Here is a 20,138-nt window from a genome sequence, read left to right on the forward strand (position 1 = left end):
TTTGATGTTTGTGCATTTTTAGTTACAAACTTAGGGAGCCCTAATTCTGGGCATAAATACCTAAAACTGTAAAAGATCATCAAAGAAAAAATAGTGTTTTAGATTCATTTTTGTGTGCAATGTGGGTCCTGTTTCATTTATCTGCAAATGGATATCCAGTTTTGCCAGCAACATTTTTTAATTTTTTAAAAAGACTATCTCTTCCCTAGTTAATGAGTTTTGGCCCTTTGTCAAAGCTCAGCTGTCTACAGGTGGACGGATTTACTTCTACGTTCCAATTCTGTTCCATCAGTCTGTGTGCCTATTATACTGTACCAGGCTGTTTTGACTACTATGGCTGTATAGTAGGTTTTTAGTAGGTTTTGAGATTGGGGAGTATGAGGCCTCCTACTTTGTTGTTCTTTAGTAGTGCTTTACTTATCTGGGGTACCTTTCCATATCTTTAAAGAAAGATGACGGTGGAATCTGGATTACATTATATCTATAATATCTATAGATTGCTTTGAGCAGTATTGGCATATTCACAATGTGAAGTCTTCCATTTATATAGGTTTCTTGTGTGTCTAGTTAGGTTTGTTCCTAAGTACTTCATCTTTTGAGGAGTTATTGTAAATGTTATTTCCTTCTCTGAGTTCTCAGTGTAGATAGAGGAATCCAACTGATTTTTTTCATCTTGTACCTTGCCACTTTGCTGAAACTATCAATTAGTTCTAGTAATTTTTTTTTACTGAGTCTGACATTTTCTATATATGATTTTATTTAATATGATCTTATAGAGATAGTTTTATTTATTTTTTTGCCAACTTGGATGCATTTTATTTCCCCTTCTTACTCTAGCTAGGCAGTATTAGCTGTTTTGAATCAGATATACATATGGTCTACTATACCATCAATAACAAATTAAAGAGGAATAGCATTGCATTCATTGTCACATATACTTACAAGGAACACCAGTTAATATGACTGTTATTCCAATTTGCACACCAACTACTAGGCAAAAGTTGAAGATATTTTTACCAATTTCTGCAATCTGAAATTGATCAAACATGTAATATAATTGGAAAAGATATCCTTGGTGATAGATTGCATAATAGAATTTTGTAAGACTGATAACTACACACGTGGACCTCACCAGACTGAGTACACAGGAATCAAATCGACGACCTCTGTGGAAAGGGGATGGAGAAGTTCGATGCTAACTATGGATCTGACCATAATTTGCTTCTATGAAAGTTGAAGCCAAAGTACAACTTGAGTATATCACATCTGAATTTAGAGACCATCTCTCAAGAATAGATTTAATATATTGAACAGTAATAACTGAAGATAAAAATGGATGTCAGAAGAGACTCTGAACTTTTTTTTTTCTTTTTTTGAATGTAGTGCAGAGTACTTAAAGTGAATGGAAGAAATGATTACGTAGAAGAGCTGAATGAAAGTATCATAATGAAATATGCAAAGACCTGGAGTTAGAAAACCAAAAGGGAAGAATATTCTCAGTATTTAAGCTGAAAGAACTGCAGGAAAACTTCAAGCCTCAAATTGCAATACTTACTGAAGGATTCTGGATTCTGTGGGCAAAATATTGAATGATGCAGGAAGCCTCAAAAGAAGATGTAAGGTATACATAGTCACTGTACCAAAAAGAATTAGAATTAAGAATTAGCTGACTTTCCACTATTTTAGGAGGAAACATATATAATCAGGAACCAATGGTATTGAAAGAAGTAAATCCAAGCTACAGTGATGGCATTAGCCAAAAACAAGGCTCCAGGAATTGACAGAATACTAATTGAGATGTTTCAATGAAAGGATGCAACACAGGAAATGCTCAGTTGTCTATGCCAAGAAATTTGGAAGACAGCTACCTTGCCAACTATAGAAGAGATCAATATTTGTGCCCATTCCAAAGAAAGGTTATCCAACAGAATGTGGAAATTATTGAATATAATTAATGTAACATTTTGCTGAAGATAATCCAAAAATGGTTGCAGTGGCATAGTGACAGGAAACTTCTAGAAATAGAAATTCAAGCTGGACTCAGAAGAGGATGTCGAACAAGGGGTATCATTGCTGAAAGCAAAGAATGGGAATTCCAGCACAGTTAATTGTACTCAGGAAGGGACTGCATCAAGGTTGTATCCTTTCACCACACTTATTCAATCTGTATGCTGAGCAAATAACCTGAGAAACTGGACTATAGAAACTGGACTATATGAAGATACAAAGAACAATGCAGCATCAAGAATGCAGCATCAAGATTGAAGAAAGTCTCATTAACAACTTGTGAAATAGGCAGATGACACAACGTTTCTTGCTAAGACTACACCCATCAATATGGGATTATGCCTCAAGAAACAGAAGACAAAGTTACAACTACGACTACATGAAAAAGCAACATCATGATAAATGGAGAAAAGATTGACGTTGTCAAGGATTTCATTTATCAATGACCAGGGAAGGAGCAGTCAAGAATCAATGCCATATGGCACTGGCCAATCTGCTGCAAAAGACCTTTGAAGTGTTCAAAAGCGAAGATGACACTGAGGACTAAGCTGCACGTTTCCCAAGCCGTGATATTTTCTATTTCCTCATACAGATGAAGATGAATAATGAAGATGAATAAATAAGGAAGACAGAAGAACAACTAATGCCCTTGAATGTTGGCAAAGAATATTAAATGTTTTTCTGGCAGTTCATGGTATAAACACATCTGTCTTAGAAGAAGTATAAAAGAAGTATAATCAGAAGCAAGGATGGTGAGATTTCATCTCACTTGCTTTGGATGTGTTACTAGGAGGGACCAGTCCCTGGAGAAGGACATTATGCTTGATGATAAAGTAAGTAGAGAGAGGGCAGCAAAAAAGGAAGACCATCAAAAAGAAGGACTGACATAGTGGCTGCAACAAACAATGGGCTCAAGCATAGCAATAATTGTGAAGATTTTAGTCAGTTTTTGTTCTATTGTGTACAGGGTCACTATGAGTCAGAACTGATAACAATCTTTATGGAAGTATCTCACCATTCTTTTTCTTGCAGAGTTGCTGTGTGCATTTTAACTTCTGTCCTCTCAGCAGCCAAGAACTTAACCATATGGCTACCAAAGCTCCTCTTCCCCTTGTTCAATCCTCCACTATCTCTCTCCTTTAAACCCTCGCTCTATAATCAAACTCTTCTACATCCTCAAAGTGCTTTCTCTGTCAGCTCTGAGAACCTTGGTACTAAAAGCTGTGTGATTAAATCCTATTAAATCCTATTATTGTTTTTTCCCCCAATGACTTATCTTGCCTTCAAATTATGCTGGTACCTTTTATGCCCAACATCACCTAGCTCTACTCACCTCCCCATTTACTCAGCAATTTGTAACTACTGGATTTCTCTCCTCTCCTCTACCCCAATGCCTGGTGACTTCAACAGTCACATGAATAATCTGCCAACTCTGATTTCTCAGTTCTCTATTGCCAATGTCCTTCTCACCCAGTCTACTTTAGCTATCCATTCTCATCATGGTCACAAGTATGTGACATGAGTCTAGTAAGACTGTGACCATGGTGCTACATCAAGTTCAACCACCCATCTCTCGTATTTTCAGTTCACTTTAGAATTTTCAGTTCACTTTAGAATTTTCAGTTCACTTTAGAATTTACAGATACTCTCATCCATTGACCCCACCACTTTATTATTAACCCTACTGCCTAGGCTTTTTTTGTCTTCCCCTCATCCAGTCTAGATGTCCCTTATTATTACCTCTCCCACATGCAAATACCTTCAACTCTCTCACATTATTTTTCTAATTATAGTTCCTCTGGATGCACCCTGTTATTTGCCTTCTGAGTTGCTAAATCTTGTCAGAGAATAATTTTATAACCAGAAACCTCTAATGAACAATCCACCTTTGTGTCTTTGGTAGGCTTATTTTTCCCCACACAGAGGTGACTTTTTCACACTTGGTCCTTTTTCCTTCCAGCTAATGATACTGTACCATACTTCATTGAAACTACAGATGCCATTGGACCTATACGCTTACATACTATACTTTTACCACCAAAACAAAAACCTACCTACATGTACAACGGGTTCCATTTCAACCTGTCTTCTCAAAGACAAAGACATCAACTCCTTTGGTTAATTATCTTTCTAACCACTTCTTATGCCACTCTTCCCCCTTACTCATTATGCTCTGGTAGCTTTCCAGACAGACCAAGTTCTTTCCTACCTCAAGGTTTGTGGCCTATAAGCTTTTGCTACCTGGAATGCTCTTTCTTACCTTTTATAAATCACAGTTTAGTATCAATTTCTTTGAAAGGCCTTCCTTTTTCTTACTAATTTTGGTTCTAAATCCTCTATTACCATTATTTTTCATTTCAGTTTCTTAATTGCTCCCTTATTCCATCTATAATAATTTAAAATTCTTATTTGCTTGACATTGGTCTATTTTTTCCTGAGCCCAGCACAGTGCTTTTAGCACATAGTTGGCACTAAAATAAATGTATTAAGGGATTTATCAAATGACTCTTTGTCTTCCAAATTGATATTATATCACTTATATAGCCAGCTATTAGACACCTTAATAACCAATAATAACCAAGCATCTCACTTACATGTCCACATGCTCGACAATGATGCCTTCTCCTTGTCAATGCATTGAAAGGCTCTTTGCATTTCATACACATGGTTACTTCATTATCTCGGATCCATCTTGGGGCTCTTTTTCCTAGCTCAGCAGTCTAAAAAAGAGAAGGAGACTAAATTTAAGTAAAGATTTTCATTCGTCTGGTGGCATAGTGCCTATAAAGAAGCATGTGACTGCTAACCAGAAGGCTGGCGGTTCAAACTCACCAGCCACTCCTCAGAAGGAAGATTGGGCAATCTATTTCTGTAATGATACGATACCGCCTCAGAAACCCAAGGTGAGTTGGGTCTGACTCAACAGCAGTGAGAACTGGAACTTGGTTTTTAAAATGCCCTTTAGCAACACTGCCCAAACCATGTTCTGAAACTCAAGACCCATGGAAACAAATAAATAAAAAATGGTTTAGTCAAACTAGTTTAAGTGTCTGAAAAAGCATTCACTATCATTCATCTAAGAAGAAATGAGATTCTGTCTAAACAACCAGTCTGGGATCTCAAAGGGTAAAAGGTTGGATAATAAAATGATTAGATAAATCTTTTGCAACTATAAAGAGATAAAAGAGTTTAAAGTTAATTTAATTCAACTTACAGAAACCTCTGACTGAATGTCATTATCCTTTGCAATTGCATTTCTGAAGGTTTCATGCCTTTGATGGAAAGCATCAATAGTCTCTTGAAGGGCCTAAAATAGAAATTAAATTCAAAGCAGACTTTAAAATATCAAATGCAAACAAATGAAAAAACTTTATTAAGCAAATATCTATGATGAGAATCGCCTTGAAGATTAAATGAACTTGTTGTGTTGACTACATATTAAGCAAATACAATGTGTGCATATTTGTGTACACATAAAGAGGTTACAAAAAAGGAAGATTGAAATCATGTTTACCTTGATCCACTCTTCTTTATCTTGCTCAGAACTAAACAAACAAACAAAAACAAAAAAGGTAAGCTTTAAAATAAATGCAGAGAACATTAATGGGTTACAACTGGTGAATGATCTATGCTTTGATGTTTTTCCAACTTTCCAAAAGAAGGAGGTATAATTAAAATTAAACAGAACCTCTGGCAATTGAACAAATACATTCTTCTTTAAAAGAGTTTTAGACTATCTATTCCCTTTGGTGCCCACAATTTTTGGTGGGAGAGTCAATTTTAGTATCCATCAATGTAGTGACCTGACATTAACAATAATTATCTAGTTATTTATATTAGATATGCAATATAATGTACATCTAGAATTATATAAACATCTAGTGATACTAACTTGGAAACCCAAGGAGGGGTTGCTATGAGTTGGGTCTGACTCCACAGCAAATAACAATGCAACGCACTGCCATCAAGTCAGCAGTGACCCCTCCTTGGGTTTCTGAGGTGTGGCTGGTGGGTTTGAACTGCCAGCCTTCTGGTTAACAGTCAAATGCCTTAAGCACTAAGCTACCAGAGCTCCTTAATGGAACCCAGTTTTTAATAATTCTCCTTTGGGAAAAAATTTTCTTGACTTCAGGCAAATCCTTTATTTTCCTGTTGAGGTAAATTTTCTTTATTTCATCTTCCTTTCAAGTAGCTTATATCTTACATATATCTTACATAGCTGTCATATATAGTATTTGAAACATCTCCTTTAGTGGATGGACTCTGGGCTGGGAAAGATAATCAAACTGAAGGAGTTTTTAAAGACTGAGCTCTGTTTGACTTCCAGCCTGAATATCACATGACTTGTTCCCACAATTCTAAAATATGCATGAGTGTGGCTGGAGGTTTGCCACTGGATACCATCCATCTCTCTAACAAATTTATTATTGAGCTCCATGATGTGCCAAGAATGCTGCTGGAGGCTGTGCCTGCCAGTGGGAGACTATGCTTATTGTCCACCTGGGGCTCCTGGACCAAGAACCTGGGAGCATAATTATTTGCTAACTGCTGCTAGCATTTTACATGCAGACAAAGAAACTTGACATACTTGAAATGCTTTCTTGTTTTAGCTTTTTTAGTTATGGCAGACTTTTTTTTTTTCTCTTTAATTTACTTATTTCTATTTAGCAATTTAAAATTGAATGAACAGTTTTTTTATTTGTTTGAATGTGGAAGAGGAAGCTTATGTGTATGTGTAAGAGGTCAATCTTGAAGATGACTCATAACCTCAGCAAGAAAAGCAGAACCTTTTTTTTTTCCCCCAGTTGGCTTCAGAAGGAAATTCTCTTTAAACAACTCCAAATACAACCAATTTTTGGTTCGATATAATCCCTCTGACATTCTTTCTAGGACCTTCAGTGTTTGTCTCCATTCTTGAGAGAGTCATGATAGACTAGATTAAAAATAATTACTTAAGATCTCTGGTAACAGAGTGCCTAAAGAAGTCTGGTTCAAACCCACCAGTCACTCCTCGGAAGGCAGGTTGGGCAATCTACTTCCGTAGTGATACTGCCTCAGAAACCCAAAGAGGGGTTGCTATGAGTCAGGTCTGACTCGATGGCATATACCAACTTAAATTTTCCCTTTATTTTCATGCTTTAGTTATATTTACAATTATATGATGATATTGAAAATCTTAAAAATTAAAAATGACTGTTTCTAATATTAATTAGAATGCATTCAATACTGTACATCAGAAGTATACAAAACAAGGACTGTGTGTACTTAGGAAAATTTCTCACTAATCAGCCTCATCTTGGAGAGAAAATATTCCAAATTGCTGCAAAGTCCTTAGAGTCTCCCTTGCTGTTCACACACAGGTTTGAAAGAAAGTAGGCTGAAATTCCAAGCCAGCAGTACCTGTGTCCTTCTGCAGTGAGGATTTCTATGATGATCAGAACTACTGCTGAGTGCCCCTAGTTGTCAGGGTCACTAACTCAGTGAACCAACAACTGAAGGTTAATCAGAGTGGGTCTCATATTAGTTGAGTGAGGTCTCATATTAGGAGCCTCTAGTACAGCTTCATTCATTTTTCATTTGGGTTGGAGTGGCTGGGATCTAAATCCCTCCACCCCCTGATGTAGGGTGTTGTTGTTTGCTGTCGAGTCGGCCCTGACTCATAGCGACCCCTCCTTGGGTTTCCGAGGTGTGGCTGGTGGGTTTGAACCGCCAGTCTTCTGGTGAGCAGTCAAGTGCCCTTCCAGAAATCATGATTCCTGCTAAAATAATTTTCTTTTTATAATCTCAAGTTTAAGCCCTTAGGCAGTAACTAAGTACTATAGCTATGGTGGATTCACTTGAGTAGCCAGAAGCACATGCTACTGGTACAACAGAACAGAAAGGCTCTCTGACTTTCTAAGGGTTCTGGGGTTTCAGCACCATTACAGTAGAGACTGGTGCTTAATCAATCTTCTGATCTGTGGCCTTCAGAAGTATCCAAAGTTGCATCATGATGTTATAGGACAAATGAATCCTAAACTACCATTGAAATATCTTCAAAACAGATATTTTAGTACCTGATAGCATTCTAATTATCTTCCAGAGGTTCATGTATAAGGTAGCTATGCTCTAATGCTATGGTTCTCATGTTTTCTTTTTTCCAAACAGGAAGTTATTACCTGGAATTCCATCTCATTCTCCTCTACTCAATGATGCATTTAAGAATGCAAATAAAGAAGAATCACTCCCTCCAGAAGTCCTAGTTACCATAGGCTGCCCAAGCTCTGCATAGCCCTTCTTGTTCGCTCCATCAGATTGCCACTAAGTCCCTTGAATGCAGAACCTCTAAAGGACATTGTTATGACTCCAACATTTAGCATGGAATAATAAGCGTGAATAAAATATTTGTGGGCCAAAAAGAGGGCTTTAAGGGAGGAAGGATTAGAACAAAACCTTTTCCTGCAAGTCTCAAAATGCTTGATTCACTGTTGTTGTTATGTGCCGTCGAGTCAAATCTGACTCATAACGACCCCTCCTTGGGTTTCTGAGGCAGTATCACTACAGAAGTAGGATTGCCCAACCTTCCTTTCGAGGAATGGCTGGTGGGATTCACTGAGTACCTTGTAAATACCAAAATTCAATTCAATTTTTGCTTACTGTCTGCAAAAAATACTATAGGTACTGGAAAAGAATCAGAAGAGAGGAAGACCAGATCCTTGACTTTCAAGAGCTCACATCTCTCATCTCTCCATGTACCTCCAAACAGATTCCCAGAAAAACCCTCAGAACCCTTCTACCCTCTGATATATTCTGATGCTTTCAGAAAGCTGTGTGACAGGAGTGAGTCTCTTACCTGGCCTGCAGTTCCAGTGTTCTTTCTTTTCCAGACACCTGGAAAGTGTGTGGATATTCTTCATTGTGAGTTTCTACTATTTTCATTCCATCGATGCCAACCCTAGTTCGAACTGTGAATTTAGAACTCACCAAGCTGAATCTAGGCACACAGTACAGCAACATGTTGTTGAACTGCAAAGAGGTAAACAGGAAAATAAAGACAGAAACAAAGATTAATACTAAAAGTATCTCTGGACATAAATTCCAAGGAATTTCAAAGGTATATGATACTACTTTCAAGATTTTACAACAGTTCCATGATGCTTGTATCAAAATCAGTATATTCTTAAATTTTTAAACAAAGTTTCCCCTTTGTTAGTTCTTGTACTATTTTAAACACCAGAATTTGTAATTGTGTATCTTATGGGGAAAGTGAAAAATAGCTGTTAGAGGAAAATAATATTTAGCAATTAGTTTTTACCAGGGTGTTTAATGTTGAGTTGAAAAAAAAATCACCAAACTATTAGTTCGCATTTCATTATAATGTGGGGTAGGTACACCAGAACCTATAGAAAAAAGGTAAAGCCTGTGGCCAAGATCAGCACAGTACTATCAGTAGGCGTACTTGGAGGCCAGACTGTAAGCATTCAGGACCTCACTCTACTTCTGATGAGTTGTATATTCTCTCGAGTCAGGATCATTATGTGTAGTTGTTTAGAGCATTAAGTGAAGGAACAAACGTGAAATGTTTAGAATAGTGCTTTGGTAAGTGCTTAAATTCAACAAGGCCATATCATTTCACTTTGTGATTTGAGGCCAGGCCCTCTGTTCAGCACCACACTGCCATGAAATACCAATGGATATTTAAAATAGTCCAACATGTTTATGTGATATTGTCCACACTTGTGCTCATTCTTAAAGTAAATTTCTCACCAGTTTTTTTTTTTGTATATCATTTTGTAACTTCCTGTAACCAGTGTCATAAATTTTAGTTCCACATTTGATAATATAAAAGGATATGAAATATATTTTATGGATTTATCAATTTTATGTTTTCCCCAGTGACAATTTCATTAAAATTTACTTTAAAAAATAATAGTATATTGCTGAAATTTCCAGTGCCTTATCTGTGTTCAAAGCTTAAATAAGAAAAAAAAATTGTATGTCAAAAATACAGACACTTGGGTCACTCTAGTGGAATCATTTTTTTATATATTTTTATTTTTTTTCCCCATTTTCAGATGTCAGGTATAGTTATTTAGAGTGAACAGAGTGCCCTACATGAATACAAAAAGAAAAAAAAAAGTATGGTATGGAGGCAAGCAAATATGCAAACACATGAAGATCATTAGTAGAAAGCTGAAAGCTGATCGGGTACTAAGCATAATTTGCCTTCCAAACAAATATAATGTTTCCAGAGTATAAATAAAATAGAAAACTGCCCCTATTTTTTTCCTAGAGAGATAGGAAAGTAAAAAAAAGGTACTCTGAAGTTTCTACATATAAAAGAAACAAGACTCCATGGGAATAAAAGTGTATAGTAGAGAAGAGAGATTCTGGGACAAATACAATACCAAAGGCAGCAGAGTAAAAAGAATGAAGAGGACACAGGAAATGCTTCTAAGATGGTCTTTAAAAGATGAATGTGGCTTTCCTAAAATTTTTGACATGTGACTCTGTTCTCGTGGGAGGCACTGGCATGATGATGTGTTTGATAGCTTATAACTTGAACAAGATGACTCCTTTCTTCAAAGCTACTATTGCTGTATTCCCCCAAGGCATATGCCATTTGTCTTTCAAATAGCTGCTTAATTTGGCTGTCTTAAGCTATTCACCCTAAAATTATTTCCAGAATAATTTTCAATATGAAAAGCAAACTACGACAATTGGTTAGACACAGAGCTAAACACTGAACTACAGAAACTGTAACATTAACGAAGAAAAGGGAAAGGAAAGTGAACCAAGTACCTAAAGGTAAGGCAGACAAAGAGAAGACACTGTCTTTTGGAGATTCTGCTCAGAATAGACCAGAGCTCAGAACACTGACATCACTGAATATAAAATACTTTTATACTCGGTTTATATTGAGCTCTCTGTACTATCTGTGAAAGGTGAAATAATTCTATTTAGCTCCAATGAGGATTTTTATAGTTAATTTGGGTATATCTATAAACAATTTTTTTTAATTATTATTGTTTACCCTTTTAAAGTACACAAAAGCCCACAGCCATTGAGTCAACTCCAGTTTATAGTGACCTTATAGACAGAGTAGAACTGCCCTGTAAAGTTTCCAAGGCTATAATCTTTACAGAAGCAGACTTCCACATCCTTCTCCTCCAGAGTGGCTGGTGGATTCAAACCACTGACCTTTTGGTTAGCAACCAGAAGCTTAACAACTGCACTACCAGAGCTCCTTTTAAAGTGTATAATTCACGACTTTTAGCAGAGTCATAAATTACGCAGTCATCACCACTATATAATTCCAGAACATTTCTATCTCCCCCCAAAAACTCCCATACTCATTTACCCCACCACATCAACCCAAAGTACCTACTAATCTACTTTGTCTCCATGCATTTCTTATTTTGGACATTTCATATGAATGGAATCATTCAATATGTAGTTTTTTGTGATCAGCTTTTGTCACTTATCATGTTTTCAAGGTTCATCTATGTGTCCAAGTTGTAGCATGAATCAGTACTTTATTCCTTTTTATTGTTATATAATGTTTCATTATATGGATATACCACAGTTTGATTATCCATTCATCAACTGATGAACATTCAGGTTGTTTCCAACTGGGGACTATTATGCATAATGCTACTACGAACAGTCATATACAAGTACTGTGTGGACATATGTTTTCAATTCTCTTGGGTTATATAAACTAGGAGTGGAATTAGTGCATATGGTAACCAAATGTTCTTTAAAAACTACACCAAACTGAGACAATGAATAGTCTTCTGCATGACAATTAGTTCCTGTAAGTTTTCCTTTCAAAAATGGCTAGAACCAGATTACAAAAAACCTCTAAGCTTCTAGCAACAACTCATTCTATGGCTGGTGAAATGACTTTTGCAGCAAGAAAGTCAGACATGAATAACAGACTGTGAATGTATTGTGTGCCAATCTCTAGGCAGTCCCTTTACCAATGTTCCTGTTTCTTTCCCAATAATAACAATTATAATTAACATTTATTGAACTCTTACTCAATGTTAGCTATTATGATTATCATTATTTCATTAGATATAGAAACAAACTGGAGTTCATTAGAATAACAAAGAATATAGGTCAGTGAACAGAGACTTACTAATGGCCTGGATGTCCCAGCAAGAATTCTTATACTTGACATAAACCCCAGGTTAGTTATAATTTTAAGAAAGTGAAGGAATAGACAAGGACTGCCTACAGAGATCAGGACACATGAAAAGGAACTACATAGTGGACTCATGTACTTTTTGCCTAGATATTTTAGGCACAGGTCTTTCAATCTTGCCATTACTTCAACCCAGGAAGACAAAAAGTACTAATTTGACAGGGTTAGGAGGAGAACAAGGAGCCCTGGTAGTACAAACTTTAAGCAGGATGCTGCTAACCGAAAGGTTGGTGCTAACTGAAAGGTTGGTAATTCAAACCCACCCAGCAGTTCTGTAAGGGAAAGACCTGTAGATCTGCTCCTGTAAAGATTACAGCCTACGAAACCCTGTGCGGTAGTTCTATTTAGTCACGTGGGGTCACTGTGAATTGAAAATTGACTCAATGATACTCAACAACAACAGCAAGGAAAACTGCTGTCAGAAAGTACTATGTAGACATATCATACAGGAAATTGTACACATTAGCCTGTCAGAAGAAAGAGAAAATCTAAAACAAGCAAAAGGAAGATTTCAGAAAGCCTACCACCCCCACATACATACTGATGGCTATAATCATCATAAAAAGTTTAAAAATTGTCTTCAGTATATCATAGTGAAATAAATTACATAAGAAAGTTGCACAAAAAATATACACAAAAGATTTTTAGGAAGAGTTAGGTCCTAGAAAGAACAAATTTCAGTTACTTAGAACATTCACTGATGTGGAATACTGACATTGTTGGCTAAACTAAGTTAGATGAATTGCTTTCGTAAGCAAGCAAGCATCTTTTCTAAGATGTATATTAATAATGTTTTCCAGTCTTACAGGACTAGCTTACACTAATTATAATTTATAATTTTATAAATATTTATAAATTTATAGTATAATTATAATACTCACTAAGAAAAGATAGCGTTCTTGTGCCGATGTGTTCCGAGCAGCTAGTTTGAGGATCTGTCCTTCTTTTATCAGTTCATTTGAAGGATTTACAATGTCTTCCTCTTCTCCCAACATTTCATAAATCTCTAAGAGTTTCTTTAGGTTCTCCTAGGGAATTAGAGCAAGACATAGCAAGATCAAATATAAGAAGGTTTCAACTTAGTAGCTTCACTAATGCTATGACCCTACCTAAAAGTTGGAGAGTTCAGAAGGGATTGGGAATAAGCATGAATATTTGTATAAAATCTGTAAATTATTAGCAGCATGAAACCTTGGAGAAGATTATTCCAGGTAACACTAAACATTTCATAAACGTTCTTTTTTTGTTCACCTATGTCAGTTCATTTGGGTCCAAACCTCTTTGAGTCAAATATGAATCTATGTTACTGATAATTACCTAACCAGAAGGTTCCTATCTCCTCTGAAAACCACTTACCATTTTTCTTATTGCACTATTAGAATGGCTTGCTGCAGTAGATATAATTTCAAGTGATTCTAAATGGGGAAAAAAAGAAAAGTAAATAAATATGCTTTGTCTCTACTACACTACTAGATAGCTGAATAACAAACACTAAAATAGGAAGGTATCTGAGACCAAAGATATATGATAAAAGTAGGGGCAATTAATACCTACAAACTGTATACTTTCAGGAGTTCATATATAAGCAGATTGTTTGGAACTTGAAGCATATTTCCTCATAAAAAGTCAGACATAATGATTAGGCTCACAGACATATTTAAACCAAAACATACCTTTGAAATCAATACATATTTACTATGCACACTAGGTGCAAGGCATTTTCTAGGTTCTTCCATAAATATGACATCAATTATATACAACATTAAATGGTAAGCATATGAGCTCCATTTGGAAGATGAAGGAAATGGAGAGGTGATGTGACTTGGCTGAGGTCACACAAATAGAACATGATAGGGGGGCTAGGATTTGAATCTAGGTCTTTTGACTCAAAGTGGTACAACATTTCAGCAGCAGCATTTTACTAGTTTTATAAGCAAACTAACCACCAACTTTCTCTGGGAAAGTGATTTCACAGTTCCAGCCTAAGTTAGGTGAAAGAGAATCTCCTGAAGCCAGTGTTGGTGGAGGGTTGTACTACTGGGGCATGTGGTGGTGAGAGGTAGGAATGGGAACTCTTTGGTAAGGAGCTCCAGGGACTGCTGATGTACAGCTGCACAAGGTGAGGCCTCCTGCTGGACCAACCGCAGAGGAGTAGCTCTAGATCCTAAATCATGCGCTGTTCTATTCCTTTCTTTTCTGCATTGTGAATACTGGCCTCCTTAATTCTGTTATCACATCACATCACTTCTGGATCAAATTTTCTGTTTTCTGTCTTCCACTGATAAACAGAATGCCCTTAGTGTATGTGTGTTAAACACACACACACACACACACACTTTACATGAAAACATTTTTTAAAATGTACATTTCAATTACGTTAATTTTGGTCATCTTGTTGCAGAATATACCTTTTTATGCTTCTCTCACCCCCACTGTTAGATCTCTAAAAGGCTTTCTTTGATGATTCCTTGGAACTGTTATATTAGTAGCAATGGAAAATAAATGAGTAATAACATCTCCTACTATGTTACCAACTTTCTCATTTTTGACATAGGCATGTAGGGAAAGTCAAGGTCTATAGAAGAAACTAAATTTTTATTAACATTTTGGAGAACTGCCCCGCTTTTAGTAATCCTATACATTTGGTACAGGACCCAGGGTAGATGGGGACAAAAAAAAAAAAAAAAAAGGCTGGAGGAGCAACAGCTGAAGCTGAAGAAAATTAAAACATATCCACAAGAGTCAAAATATGATCTTCAGTATATCTCACCTGAATTTAGAGATCATCTGATTTGACACACTGAACACCAACGACTGAAGACCAGATGAGATGTGAGATGACATAAAAAATAAAAAATATCATATATGAGGCAAGCAAAAGGATGTTACAAAGATAAGCAAAAAAGAAGACCAAAATAGATGTCAGAAGAGACTCTGAAACTTGCTTCTGAATGGAGAGTAGCTAAAGCAAATGGAAGAAAAGATGAAGTAAAAGATCCAAACAGATTTCAAAGGGCAGCTAGAGAAGACAAAGTATTATAATGAAATATGGAAAGATCTGAAGTTAAAAAATCAAGAGGGAAAAACACATTCAGCATTCCTCAAGCTGAAAGAACTGAAGAAAAATTCAAGCCTTGAGTTGCAATATTGAAAGATTCTATGGGCAAAATACTAAACAATGTTGGAAAAATCAAAAGAAAATGGAAGGAATACAGAGTTACTGTGCCAAAAAGAATTGGTTGATATTCAATCATTACAGCAGATAGCATATGATCAAGAACTGATGGTATTAGATAAGAAGTCCAAGCTGCACTGAAGGCATTGGTGAAAAACAAGATTCCAGGAAATGATGGAATATCCATTGAGATGTTTCAACAAACGGATACAACGCTGAAAATGTGCACTCATTTATTTCAAGAAATTTGGAAGACAGCTAGCTACCTAGCCAACCAACTGGAAGAGATTCATCTTTGTGTCCATTCCAAAGAAACGTGATCCAACAGATTGAGGAAATTACCGAACAATATCACTAATATCACATGCAAGTAAAACTTTGCTGGAAATAATTTATAAAAGGTTGTAGCAATACATCAAAAGGGAACTGCCAGAAATTCAACCTAGATTAAGAAGAGGACAGACATAGAAAGAGGGATATCATTGCTGATGTCAGATGGATTTTCGCTAAAAGCAGAGGATACCAAAAAGATGTTTACTTGTGTTTTACTGACTACACTAAAGCAGTTGACTATGTGGATCTGTGGTAAGTTAAAGTGGTGTGTCAACTTGGCTGGGCCATGGTTTTGAGTGGCTTGGCAGCTGGATGTAGTTATTCCTCATGATGAGATTATAATCACCTTCATGGTATAATCTGCTTTGAGCAGCTATGTAGCTGAAGGGGAGTAACCTCAGGGGTGTGGCCTGCTTCCAATATATATGGAGAAGCTTTGAGAAAGGTCTCTAGTTTTTTGACACATTTTATATCCTGCATTTAGCTGAGTCTTCATCTGTAGTTCCTGGACTGAAACCACTGGCCTGCCATGTTGCTTGCTGATTGTGGGATTGTGCTATTTTACCTGCAGACCTGTGGTTTGTCAGCCTCAGCAGCTAGCAGCTGTTCAAGTTAGGAGAGGCCTCCAGCTCCAGTCGGCCTGGAACTGAAGAGGTAGAGCTGAAACTCAAGATCAAGGGACCTTCATCCAGGCCCTAGAGTTAGCACTCTGAATTCAGACTTCTAGCCACCTAAACTGTAAAAGAATAAATTCCTGATTATCAAAGCCATCCACTGGTGGTATTTCTTTTATAGCAGCACTACAGAACTAAGGCAGGATCATAACAAGTTATGGATAACATTACCAAGAATAGGAATTCCAGAACAATTAATTGTGCTTAAGAAGTACCTGGACATAGATTAAGAGGCATTTGAACAGAACAAGGGGACACTGCATGGTTTACCATCAGCAAAGGTGTGTGCCAGAGATGTACTTTTTCACCATACCTATTTAATATGTATGCTGTGCAAATTATCCAAGAAACTGGACTATATGAAGAAGAATAAAGCATCGAGGTTGGAGGAAGACTCATTAACAACCTGCAATAAGCAGATGACACAACTTTACTTGCTGAAAGGGAAGAAGACTTGAAACACTGATGAAGATCAAAGACTACAGCTTTCAGTATGGATTATGTTTCAACATAAAGAAAACTAAGATCCTCTCATCTAGACCAATAAGCAACATTATGATAAATGGGAGAAAAGTTTGAAGCTGTCAATGATTTTCTTTTACCTGAATCCACAATCAACATCCATGGATGCAGCAGTCAAGGAATCAAATGACATATTGCATTGGACAAATCTGCTGCAAAAGACCTCTTTAAAATGTTAAAGAGCAAAGATGTCACTTTGCTTTTGCATAGTCAGTAAAACACAAGAAGACTAAGGTGCACCTGATCCAAGCCACTGCCTTTTCAACAGCCTCATATGCATGTGAAGGCTGGACAATGAATAAGGAAAACCACAGAAGAATTGATGCATTTGAATTTTGTGTGGCAAGGGATACTGAATATACCATTGACTGCTAGAAGAACAAACAAATCTGTCTTGGAAGAAGTACAGCTGGAATGCTTCTTAGAAACAAGAACTTCATCTCTTGTACTTTGGTCCTGTTTTCAGGAGGAACCAATCCCTGGAGACGGATATAAAGCTTGGTTAAGTAGGTCAGTGAGAAAGGGGAAACCCTCAATGAGTTGGGTTGACATAGGGACTGCAACAATGAACTCAAGCATGGCAACGGCTGTGAGGATGGTACAGAACCAGGCAGTGTTTCATTCCTTTGTACACAGGGTCACAATGAGTTGAAACCAACTTGATGGCACCTAACAACAACATGCATTTGATTCAGGACCTAGCCTAGAGGGAGACGAATAAGATAGGCTGTAGGAGCCCTGTGGTGACTCTACCTCCAATGCCAACACTAGTTTGGCCACTAAATTAAAGCACTTAGGCCAGAAGTAGTATAGAAAGTGGGGATGAGGCTAGTTCCTGCAAAGGGGTGGGCTAGGGGAAGATGGAAAGTTAGGGTAATACTACACTGTATGGAAAGAAGGGAGAAGATAAGTCTCTTGAATGATGGGATATCAGAGACAACCAGTGTTCAAGATAAGATTCAGGATCCAAGACCAAAGCTTGTGTTTATGTTCCTCAGCTCTTATAAAATTCACATATTTCATAATAGAAAATAAATCATGGAAAGTAGAAAGGTTTTAAGATTATTCATCAGTATTGTTAGTACTGGTAGACTACTGAGTGAAATTTCTATTCATCTCTTCAAAGCTAATTAATTTTAAAAACATGAGAATGTTAAAGTATTATTGAAACACCTGAGCTTTAGAAAAGCATTTTTGATTATAATCTGGTGAAAAGAACAAAAGATAGTTACTAGAATGTGAGTAAAGTTTCTTAGGGAAAATGTTGTATTAAAAAGTATCATTCTCCCTTTTGCCTCAGAGTGGTGGGGCAGATGGAGTAAATTTTGCTTAGGTTATTTTTACATAGTAAATGTCATCTTAGCTCTCTTGGTATTCATCAAACTATCTAATTAACCCAGCAGCACTAGTAATTCTGAATGGCTGTATTCTTCCTATGAAAAGGTAATTGTATATTGCTATTCTGATGTCTCTAAGACTAAAGTTTTATATTTCCACATTAATTATTAATGTTAAAACAGCACAAAAAATGTGACTTGCACTGATTTAAATTTGTGACTATGGCTCAAAAGTGACTTGTCTAACTGAGGTGTTGATGATAATGTCCAGTGGGATTATTTTCTGGCAGCAACATTTTAACACTAAAGCAGTTGTGAGTCATATCTCACTTTGGAAGCACTAGCGTTGACTGGCCAGTTGCTTATGCCACATTGAGGAAAAAAGAAAAACAACAACAACGATGACGACAAAGAAAAACCATTTACTTTTAGCATCATTCCAGTCCAGGGAGTCAGGTGGCAACTTTCTCAGGTAATCCTTAAGGAGCATCTCATACCGGGGTATCCGCTGAACAGGTTCTAGCATGTGGTGCTGCAAAGTCAAATTGCCACAGATCTTCTGTTTCTGTGATAAAAAGGGATTTTATAGAAACATTTAAAAATTAAGCTAGGCAATCAGACAACTCACCGTAATGCAGACTTGACATCAAGTGCAGTCTTTTTCTATAAAATTTGGCTCTGTGGATCATTTGCATTAGATGTTCTGCAGTTGTTAAAAATGCAGATTTCTGAACGCTACCTCAATCTAATAAATCACAATCTTTGGAGATAAGGCCAGGAATATGCATTTAACAACCCTCCAGATTCTTATAACATAAAAGTGTTAGGACTACTAGTCTAATGTTAGAAAAGGAAAGAAAACCAAGCATAATTTTAATCAAGAAAATTGTACATTGCTGGCAAACACTTCAGTTAGTCACTACAAGGGTTTGTGAAGGTCACATTATTCAGTCATACACCAGATATTTTCTGCTTAATCAGGTTCCCTAAGCAGAACTACATTAAATGACTTTTGCCTGAGCAGAAACTATTTCATAATAAGGTTACCATAAATACCAATTCCTTTGAACAAAATTAAGACTCCACATAGAAGAATGACAAGATCTGGGCATCTAATTATATATCAGAACATTTTTATATTTCATTAGATCAAGGCATTTTTTTTCATTAGAAGCCAAATTCTGGAAATGGATCTCTTTTTCTTTGGGCAAAATTGAGTCTATAGCACTTTCTATAAGTTAACATAAGAGAGGAAATAGGATTATTTGAAAAATAAGATGTATTCCTGTTTATTGTAAACAAAGGAGAAATTCTATTACATATGTATTGAACTCCTATCATGATCAAGGCGCTAAAGGGTATGAGAGTTATATTAAGATGTGGCATTTGCATTTAAAGAAAACAAATAACCAAAGGCTTCACAGAGAAGGGAGCATTTAACACTATCTCTCCCAGGTGCAGGCTTTGGTAAGGAAGAAACTGAGGAAGATCAGGGCAAGTCTACTTGGGGGGGGGGTGCGGTGAGAGAAAACAGGCACAAGGCAGCGGGGCATAAAAGGAAATGGCTGGGTTTTATAGACAAATAAGATATTTCTAGGAAAAGAGGGGGTAAGGAAGAATAGGTAATCCAGGATAATAATGTTAAGGGCTTTGAGTGCTAGCCTGAACTGAGTTTAGATTTGCTTCATCAAATGATTTAGAATTGTTGAGGGGAGTAATATCATCAGAGGTGGGTTCTATTAAGACGAATGTTACTACAGTGTGGCTTTAGGGGTATGTAGGGTAACTAGTTTAGAACTTACTGTTGTAGACCAAAAGGAAGCAATAAAGACCTGAAACCAGCAAATAATAGTGTCCATATAAAGTTGTAAAATATTAATTTTATAAATTAAATTATCTCA

At 36.6% G+C, this 20,138-nt stretch overlaps 1 protein-coding gene across 1 annotated transcript in view; it reads right to left on the bottom strand.

The window, feature by feature from the left end:
* Window positions 1–20,138, bottom strand: part of FGD4 (FYVE, RhoGEF and PH domain containing 4) — a 311,611-nt gene that overhangs the window by 28,607 nt on the left and 262,866 nt on the right. The window contains exons 8-14 of the mRNA XM_042781285.1: window positions 18,664–18,802; window positions 13,553–13,611; window positions 13,078–13,224; window positions 8,840–9,012; window positions 5,522–5,552; window positions 5,222–5,314; window positions 4,602–4,727 (exon numbers count right to left, since the gene is read on the bottom strand). Of these exons, the coding sequence (XP_042637219.1) occupies window positions 4,602–4,727; window positions 5,222–5,314; window positions 5,522–5,552; window positions 8,840–9,012; window positions 13,078–13,224; window positions 13,553–13,611; window positions 18,664–18,802 (768 nt within the window). The remainder of the gene's footprint in view (window positions 1–4,601; window positions 4,728–5,221; window positions 5,315–5,521; window positions 5,553–8,839; window positions 9,013–13,077; window positions 13,225–13,552; window positions 13,612–18,663; window positions 18,803–20,138) is intronic.

This window comes from Orycteropus afer, unplaced genomic scaffold (assembly GCF_000298275.1).
Source record: "Orycteropus afer afer isolate SDZICR_OR568_19922 unplaced genomic scaffold, OryAfe1.0 scaffold00100, whole genome shotgun sequence".
Lineage (NCBI taxonomy): Eukaryota > Metazoa > Chordata > Mammalia > Tubulidentata > Orycteropodidae > Orycteropus > Orycteropus afer.